This window comes from Triticum urartu, chromosome 2, assembly GCF_003073215.2.
Source record: "Triticum urartu cultivar G1812 chromosome 2, Tu2.1, whole genome shotgun sequence".
Lineage (NCBI taxonomy): Eukaryota > Viridiplantae > Streptophyta > Magnoliopsida > Poales > Poaceae > Triticum > Triticum urartu.
The window spans coordinates 195,503,023-195,513,018 of NC_053023.1; the positions used below are offsets into that span (position 1 = coordinate 195,503,023).

At 40.9% G+C, this 9,996-nt stretch overlaps 1 protein-coding gene across 1 annotated transcript; it reads left to right on the top strand.

The window, feature by feature from the left end:
- The first annotated feature begins 3,033 nt into the window (after positions 1-3,033).
- On the top strand, positions 3,034-8,535 carry LOC125536726 (probable proteasome inhibitor). The gene is made up of 9 exons (XM_048699969.1): positions 3,034-3,382; positions 4,747-4,933; positions 5,922-6,095; positions 6,337-6,381; positions 7,461-7,538; positions 7,626-7,654; positions 7,745-7,805; positions 7,890-7,967; positions 8,269-8,535. The coding sequence occupies exons 1-9, from the start codon at positions 3,220-3,222 to the stop codon at positions 8,336-8,338; spliced, it is 885 nt and encodes a 294-aa protein (XP_048555926.1). The 5' UTR covers positions 3,034-3,219; the 3' UTR covers positions 8,339-8,535.
- Positions 8,536-9,996: the final 1,461 nt, after the last annotated feature.

Sequence of the window (9,996 nt, forward strand, 5' to 3'; positions counted from 1 at the left end):
GGTGAAATTCCAAAACCTCGAACGGAGACTTGTAGTATTTGGAGATATAAGGTTTTAGCTCTGACTGACATTTGATCCGCCCCTTATCTTGTTGGAGACTAAAATACACTTCTTGTTCTCTTCCTATGCTGATGATTGGCAATCATTTGGAAGTATTGTGTATTGTTGTCTCCCTCAAAGATGAAGTCTACTTTTGATCTGTGGTACCACTTGATTTTCTCTTCCCGCATTAGGCGTGCAAGTTATTATGTTTGGATTGCAACTTATATTTGGAATGTTGTTGCATTGGAATATTTATCTTTGGACTTTTCATGAATTGTACTATTTAGGATTCTTGATGCATTGGAATAATATATATGTTTTTTAAAAAGAGCCATGTTTTGAGGGATAGGGTTGGATGACGTCCGCCCGACTAGATGTTTGCGGATATGTCCGTGGGCATTTGGGTCGTCTGTTCGATGAACGCCACTAGATGTGCCGTAAGGACGATGTTGCCCGCACTGCCCATTTGGGTCCTATAAACCGAAAACCGAATCCGAACCGACTAGATTTGACTGACTTGTCAGGTGATCGGCCTTTTTGTTTTTCGGTTCAGTTTCTGTTCACACCGTTTTTTTTTTGTTCTGGTTTTTGATGTAAATTCAGGTTTCCTTGGCCAATGACCCGAATAACCCACTTTTTTGTGGGTGAATGAATAGCCCACGTAACCCAAAATAAGATTAAAAAGCCTTCTTATGCCTCAAAACAGGCCCGTCTGGCCAACTCATACAGCAAATCCATGGGCAATTCCTAACCGGCGCATGCACCAGCATATACACATGATAGACTGCAAAAAAATGGTGTGTGATCCGTGATTCGAACCAGCGTTGCGGGTCACCACATATAGACGTGTAACCAACTCGACCACCACAAGAGTTGCGATAAGATGCATGTTATGTTTTCATCGATTTCTATATTTCTCTTTTCCCCTTTTTTCATTTTTTCTCTATCATTTTCTACTTTCTTTTTCCACATTCGTAATTGTTTTCTTCAAATAGATGAACTTCTTTTCTAAGTCCTTGAACTGAATTTTACGAAACTCATGATTTTTTTTCAAATTGATGACCTTTTTCAAAATTTAGGAACTTTTTTTCAAATTTGATGAGCCTTTTACAATTTTTTGAACTTTTTCTCAAAATTGATGAACTTTTTCTCAAAATTGATGAACCTTTTTCAAATCAATGAACTTTTAAAAAAATCAATGAACCTTTTCCAAATTAGATGAACTTTTTCAAATTGATGATTTTTTTCAAATTCAATAAACTTTTTCGATTTTGGTGAACCTTTTTTTTTGCATGCTCATGAACTTTATTGGTAATATGTGAACATGTTTCCAATATTTAGAAAATATAAACACTATAGTGTGATGCGCAATAAATTGCGCGTCTAGTTACTATGCTTTAAAGACTTCGCGCTGTCAATGTTCACAAGCATTAAGTTGTTTCAGTGGTTAGCCTTTAGACTAGCCACAATGGGCAGTAACATAGAGTAGTAACATGCCCATGTTCTGGGTATGTTACTACTCTATGTTACTACCTTTATAGTGGGGAGTAACATATGTGTGGTAACATGCAATACTTCATTTATTATGCTATAGACTCATCTTGCCTTGATATGTGTGATGTTACTCATACTAGTAGTAACTAGCTACGTTACTACATGCCTCTCTTTCTTCATTTATTGCTTGCCACATCATCTATTTTATCTAGATATGTGTGATGTTACTACCTATGTTACTCTCATTGTAAGACTAGTCACAATGGTGAGTAACTTAGACTAGTAACATCATATTTTACTAGGCTATATTAGTACCTCTATAGTGGATAGTAACATATTTGTGTTGTCATGTTATGGTTCATTTATTAGCCTATAAACTCATATTGTCTTGGTATGTGTGATGTTACAGTAACTAGCTAAGTTACCACCATCATCTCTCTCATCATTAAATATGTGCCACATAAGCAAAATTATCTTAAAAAGCGTGATGTTACTAGTGATGTTATGCTAGTCATAGTGGGGAGTATATGTTACTAGTCTATTACTATCTTCATAATGGAGAGTAACATATACTCCCTCTATTCCTAAATATAGGGTATATAGTTTTTGGCACGGAAATTAAAGAACACACGTGGAGTGAAAATTTCACAAGTTTTGGGCGAGGTTACACCTGACTAATTGACATGAGAAAATAGAGAATCTTGCCTAATGTAAGTAAATGTAATCAAATCTCTAAAAAATATATCCAAATGATTGGTGCAACGCAAGACACCTTATATTTCAGATTTTTTTTCTCAAAAATCTATACTCCTTATATCAAAGAACGGAGGGAGTATGTGGTATCATGCAAGACATCATTTATTAAGATGTAGACTCATTTTGTCTTGAGATGCGTTATTTTACGGTAACATATTATGTTACTCCAAACACCTCTCTCCTCATTAAGTACATGCCACATAAGCAAATTTTTCTTGGGATGTACTCCCTCCGTTTCTAAATATTTGTCTTTTTAGATATTTCAACAAGTGACTACATACGGAGCAAAATAAGTAAATCTACACTCTAAAATATGTCTACATACATCCGTATGTGGTAGTCCATATAAAATGTCTAGAAAGACAAATACTTAGAAACGGAGAGAGTATTATGTTACTTGCTAAATTACTTCCACTGTGACCAGCCTTACTCACACTGTGGCGCCAGCCTAAGTAGTCTTACGTATCGAAGCTCGAGGTCGCGAGTACGAATCCCAGTGGCGTGGTATTTTTGGCGGTCTTTTTTTCGCGTTTCGCGTTGCGCCTTGCGCGGTTGTGGGCCGGCCCATCCAGCGGCTGCTGCGGGCGCCCGTTCCCTTGCGCGGCGCTGAAGGCGCGCAATAGGAAGCTCCCAAAATCCATGGCCCAACTACTCTAACCCTCGGCTTGTGGCCCAGCCGTCCGTGCTGTGGCCCCCGATCCATGTCTCCGCCTCCGTCCCTCGGCTTCTCGTGCTTTCCGTTTTGCTCAGTTTGCTGCCCAAGAAGCCTGACGCTGAGAGCAGTTCGTCCATAAATAAGTTCTCCAGAAACCCCGAAACCCCGCGACCACCGCCTCGCCGCTTCCCCGACCGAGTGCGCTGACCGACGACGCCTCCGCTACCGCCTCTCACCCCTCGCCGCGCGCGACCGACGCCCACAGCGTTACGATGGTGACAGACGCGGCCGCGATGGCGGTCGTGAAGGCCGCGCGCCCCGTCTTCCGCGGCGCCCACGACGGCGTGGCGTTCGCCGCAAACGCCGCGTTCCTCGCCGCGGGATACTCGCTCTGCGCCGTCGGCCCTGCCGCGCTCACCGACCCCCTTCCCGCAGGTGCGTTCCGCTTTACGCCCTTAGCCCTAGCCCCTAGGGTTACGTATATGATTTAAGTGTGACCGTACTATCGCCTACTTGTTAGGATTTGACGGACCCCATGTTTAGGGCTCCTGTTGCATCTGTGATGATGACTTTCGGGTTGAGTTCCCGGGTGGATGGATGTAGAACTATAATTCGTTTATATTCAGGTGTTAATGGTGCAAGGTCCTGAACCAGTAGCAGTTTGTGCTGCTTCAGGCGTAATTGGCTGACTTGGGAAATTTGTCCCTGAGTCAATCAAAATGTTAACAGCTTAATTGTTTCTGTAAATTCACTCGGATCCTTTCAGTCCCTTCCCTAGATCTATGGTCTATGGTTTGATCTTCTCTGGTAGTAATAAAACACTTTGGAATTCTGAATCAGCTTACCGCTTCTTGTACTGTTGTTTGCGTTTATATGTTCTGATCTAAAGTTAGCAGTTCAATCCATCCAGTTAAGTGAAATTCCTATTTCAGAGTTAGTATTTGCATGTGTGACTGAACCTTGTAAACACAATATTCTTATCTGCTTTAGTGAGAGGGGTCGGCCCCTTCATATTGTAGACAAGACTTGACCTACAAGCCGGTTAATCTATTCAAACTCTAATAAGATCTCTAAACGGACATAACCCTAATTACTGAAAAGTAGATAAAAGTAAACAGCAATATTCGTCTTTTCTAGCAAAGTTGCTTAATCATTAGGACTCTAATTAAGGTAGAAGACTCCATGCTTGATAGGCTGGCCAACTTAACATTATTGACTTACCAAAGAAACATGATTTTATCTGGTAAGCCAATAAGGCACGGGGAAGTTGAGTCGGTATTCAAGGAAAACCGGTGGGAAAAAAAATCAATAAAACCGAGGTGGAATGGGGAGAGAGGTAGGTAGGGTGAGGTGAGGGGAGTTGGACGAAAAGATGACGTAAGACAGAGATAAGTATTTTTTTAAGTAGGAGAGATAAAATTAGGATTGTTTTCTAGTCAAACTTATCTTAATAGGCAGGAATAGACATCTAAATTTGGAAACTTAGCTTTAAGCTAAATAGTTGTTGCCAGTCGTGGGGAGCTGGAATATTCCAGTCATTAAAGGAATGCAACACGTGGCTTCTTATTCCTGCTTGTATTGTGGAACTAATTTACCAGTCATTCTGGCTGGAATATACCAAGTGTAAGTTCCAGTGGGAGTTTAAAGTCTGTAATTGGTTCACTCATGGGAATTTAGTTAGATTTTGTTGTGAGGTGAAAGAGGAAAGTGACTCCTGTGCAGACTGCAGAGTTCTGACTTGTATTGTAATTGCCAGCCTTTCATTATATAACTAATGTTTTTATTTTGCTTAATTCTAGTTGACGAGGAGGTGGGAATTGATGGGTGGAACACTATGGACAATTGCTATGCCTTTCTGTACTCCAAGGAGGAGGGGGGCAAGAAGAAGCGCATTTTAGTGAAATGTCTAGTGATTGATGACTTCCTTGCTATTGATGCGCTGGATCTTGAGGCACAACACAAGGAACCCTGCAATGTCCAGATAAAGTATGTTCCAGTCTTACTTGTTATTATTATTTAGACATTCTTAGGTTCCATGTGATTTGCTTATTGTTATAACATTACTAGAACACAATGGACACTAGCAGCATTAGACTATGCCAGAGCAATGTAATAACTTACTGGAACACATGTTACTTGCTTCATGAAATATGATTCGTGATCTAAGACATGTATGTTATGTGCTAATCTTCACTCCAATTAATATTTCAGTTGGTAGTGATGATTTGTTCACCTTCCCACTATTTGGTTACTAAGTGGGGCTAAATTGTAAATTTGCTTTGCTACTATACGTATTTCAGTTTGTGGTGATGGCCCATTTACTCTGTCACCATCCTTTCCACCTGGACTAACTAAAATATTTGGTAAAATAATAACATGAATTGTAAGCCATGCCATTTTAACTCAACGCCTGTTTCCATGTTCTTTTTTTACGCGTGTGGAGATTTTTTTATATGTAAGATTACTCCGATGGTTTTTTGTGCTTTGTTGTATGCACATGAACAGTGGTAGTCAGTACGAAACACATTCTTTTGTTAAGTAGCTTCACTTGTATTAACTAGCATTATAGAAATGATGTTGCTATAAACTGAACAGTATAAATGATGTAACAAGTAAGGACGAGCTGGACTTGCAGGGTCCGTTTATGATTTCTGCTAACATGTTAGTGTGCTATAAATACCTTAGTGTAGAAATGTATTTTGTTCAATTGAGTATGATTTTCTGCACAAGCTATGGATATGTATCCACGGTTTGATACAAGGTGCAGTAAGTAATATTGCATCCATTTCTAATTTCTTTGTTAAGCAAGACCCAGTACAGCCAACAGGACAATTCTGTCGTGTTTTAGTTTATCATTATGTAAAATATTTTGGGTGGCTGCTCTGTTGGCTGGCCTTCTGTTGAATAGTTCTGCTCAAATGTGGATCTTCCAGTTTATAGTCGTGAGTTTTTGACTCTGGTTCCTTGTATATAGTGTGAAGGATTTCTTCTCTGAAGAACAGCCGAAGAATTATAAGGATATGTACAAGAATTTTCCGGGCTTCATTAACACCCTTAACTCAAGCTTATTAGTTGAATTGGATGGTAAGGCTGCTGCTGCTGCTGCTACCCAGAAGCCTGATGTTGAGAGCAGTTCATCAATAAACAGGTAGTTCTGTTTATCTTCTTGCGAACAGAAAATCTAGTATATCGCCCTCTGTAAATACTTCCATGTTGCATTTTTTTGCTTTGTACGAATGAAACAATATCATTGTTTCGGAAATTTGGGCTTTTTTGGTTATGTTCTGATGGTTTTCCTCCTTTGCCTAGAATTTTACTTTCAAAGCTTTTCTGTTGTAGCTGACTCCATTTGCTAGTAATTCTCTAACATGTGGCACTTCTCCTTCCAGTTCTGAAAATGTTCTGCGGGATACAAGGACTACTGAACCTGCTGGGTATGAGAACAACCATTTGTATTTCCTCTTCTTCTTTTGTGTGTCACTCCTTTATTACTTTTTTTGTACTCTGTCGTTATTTTTATTGTGTCCTGTCCAATATAATTAGAATCTAAATGTATTTGGGTTTCTAGAAATAGTAGGATATCATGACAGAAAAGAGAAGACACAGTGCGCTAAGGCTTAGCCACTAGTTAGTCTTTTCTAGTTTTTTGCTGCCTTCTTTCAAGCCTACACCGCCTCAATCACAAGCTGAATGTCTTGGTCCATACCTTCGGTCTTGATATCATCTGGCCTTGTTCAATTTTGATGAGCATGCACGTCCTTGCACATATTCTATTGCCATCTAATTTTAGTACAACTTCATAATTTTAGTACTACAGCCTATTGATATGGTTACTCTATACTGTCTTGATTAATGCAAATTCTCTTGATGTATGTTGGAAGTAAACAAAAGAATATCCGTGGAGTCATTACTGATGTTACTTTGGATATAACATATGTTACTGATAGCATTTGTGGCATATATAATATATAATGTATCTTTACACTCATTTATGTACCCCCTTGTGAGTTTATAGATTCCGACATTCTCGAAATTCTCAAAAACATTATGGCACTACAAAATTTTAGTTTAGGCATATATACAAAATCTCAATAGAAATTATGACCATATTTGTTCTTTATACATAAAAAAATATAAGAGAATTTTGCTTCGTTTCACCCCCCAAGGAAAGTTTACGGATTTCGATGCAGATTAGAAAGGGGGGAGTACCGAAGCAAAACTCATAACGTCTTTTTGTTGTATAACTTATACTCCTGTCATTTTGCTACATCATGCATATGATTTTTTTTTGAAACATGTGCCTGAATTACCATTTTATAGTACTATGAATTTCCTGAGAATTTTTCTGAATTTACAAGTGCACAAACTAGTGAAGGAGTTCATGTGAACTTATGTTTGGTTTTACCAAAATTTGCACTCCCTAGCGCTCTTGTAGAATAAATAGGCTATTAGTGAATCGGTTATAGGATATTGATAACGGGGGTAATATTTCCTTTTATGTATTGTGGTACAGCCTGATATATCCTCCAGTAGCTCCGTTTGGTCATGATGACACCTTCCCTGCTCCTGGTGCAGGCTTCTACCCTCACAGGTCTGTCTCCTACCATCATGTACATGTAAAAACATCGACAGATCAGTACTTCCACACATAATTAACCATGTGTCTTATTGTTCGCAGTGGTGGGCCGGGTGGTAGTATGCACGTTGGTAATATGTTGTCAACTGAATACCTATTGAATCTCTTTACATTTGTACCTCTGTACTGTCTCTAACTTACAACCTATTTGATTACTACAGGCCCAAATGATCCACGCTTCTTTCCTTCAAATCCTTTTCCTGCTCCTTTTGGTGGTCCTGGGTATGTTCAGTTCTCCTATTTAATTGAAGTATTTGTTTTGTCATCTCTGCTGCTGTCGTAAATGGAATCAATATTTCATAACAGGAGTGTTCCACCTGGCGGCCGTTACGATCCAATCGGCCCGCCAGATGTTCCAGGATTTGAACCATCTCGCTTTGTGAGGTAAGTTGGTTATTCTTAACATGTTTGATAGACCCACTTTATGCTTGGCAACTGGCAAGGCTCAAGATGGCCTATTATTGTACTTTATTTATAACGCTTTAGAAAGGTCTTCTATCTCAAGGAAGAGACAAACCATTCTTATAGTTCATTTTTTGTCGTGCTAACTTGCATCCAGTGCAACATTCAGTATAATACATATGTCAATACGTCATGGAAGTCATAGTAGTATAATTGAAGGTGCCATGATTATTTCTACTTGATGAACAGCTCATGCCAACCTCCTCATTTGCTGTTCACGCAGGCGTCCGAGGCATCCAGGTGGAAGCACTCACCCAGACCTCGAGTTCTTACAGCAAGGCCCAGACTTCTGAGACTCGGCTTCATGCCCACCTGCACCTGCACCCTGCGCTGAATGACTTTGCTTTGTTGCTGCTGCGCTCATGAACTTTGTTTCAGTAGACCCTGCTTGAGTAGTTGGGAACATGAATGTAAAACTTTTGTATTCACCTTCTAGACAATGCTTTGTGACGGTTGACTGTACAATTGTATATAGACCTGTCTTCGTATCCCTCTGTGCTTCTTACCTATGTACTCCCTCCGTCCTGAAAAACACGTCGCAGGCGTAGTTCATTGCCAGTTTTATAAAAAAGCCCTCGTAGTTTCAAAACAATTACAAACAAGCCTCTCCACCCTGTCTTCTTCCTCCGCCGTCGCCCGTGTGTTTCCAGGGGCCGGCGCCGCCAAGCTGCGCGATTTGCAGCCCACCAGGAAGTGCTCCGCCTCCGTCGCCACGTACCTTCAACGCCGCCGCTGTCGCCAAGTACTTCGCCACCGCCTGCCGCGATCCCATCCCGCGGCGATTACCTGCGGGCGTTGCTGGAATTTCAACCACGATCCGGTGGAGCAGGAGCTCCCTCTCATCGTCCTCGAGCTCCCGCGAGTCCTCCTCGTGCTCCTGCGAGTCCACCTTGAGCTGCCTCCCATGCGCCACCGCGATCCCTCCCGCCGTGATCCACCTACGGGCATCGTCGGAGCCGGCCTCCATGATCCGGTGGACAGGAGCTCGCGCGCGTCCTCCGTGGTCTCCCGCGAGTCCTCGTCGAGCTCCCACGCGTCGCCATGGTGCTCCTTCTCTGCCTGCGTGCCCGCCGGTGGTGCTAGCCCGTGCTGCTGCATCTTGTTTCTCCTCTGTTTCTCCCCTGCCGCCGGTGGAGCTAACCCGTGCTGCTGCTGCTCCTCTTCCCGTGTTGATGCTACTGCTCCTTTGCCTGTGCTTCTGTTGCTGATCCGTGCCGTGTTGCTGTTGTTGCTGTTGACTCCCGCCGTGACTGCTGCTGCTGGTGCTATTTGCACTCTGAAGAAGGTACTCCATCAGAGTACTGCTACCTGACAATTTGTGAAATTGATTTACTGTTAACTAAAAGCTTTCAATTAATAGCAAGGCCTTGAGTAAATTTATGCAATTGCCTTGTTTGCAAATACTCCAATGATGATCAAATGAAGTGTTTGTTTCCTTTGTGCATGGTTCTTTCCAAAATGTGGGAAAAACTAACGGAAAAAAGCATGATCAAACATTTACCATGGTTCTTTCCAAAATGATGATAAATTGAAGTGTTTGTTTCCTTTGGGAGTAATTGTTTCAGACATATTAAAACGTTAAGACTGCTGACTGTTGCTCCTTCCCAAATTGTGGGAAAAACTAACTGAAAAAGGAGAATATGGACAAGTTTCTGAAAACACTTCTCTGGATGAGCATATACCTATAGTTAGGAAACAAACACTTCAATTCTAGCATAAACTTCAGATCTCACTGCTTCAGAAATGATTTCAGAGCCACAATGTACTCCATGCCAAAGTATTTCCTGCAGAGAAAAAACAAAAATAAACAAACATAAATTACTTAATGAAAGCTTGGGTATAAAGTGGAGTACATATAAATTCAGTTATTTGAATCATTCAAATTCAAATGCATGCATGTTGGTTACACAAATGCATGTTGTATGCCTTGTCTAATCCTTGTATATAAACT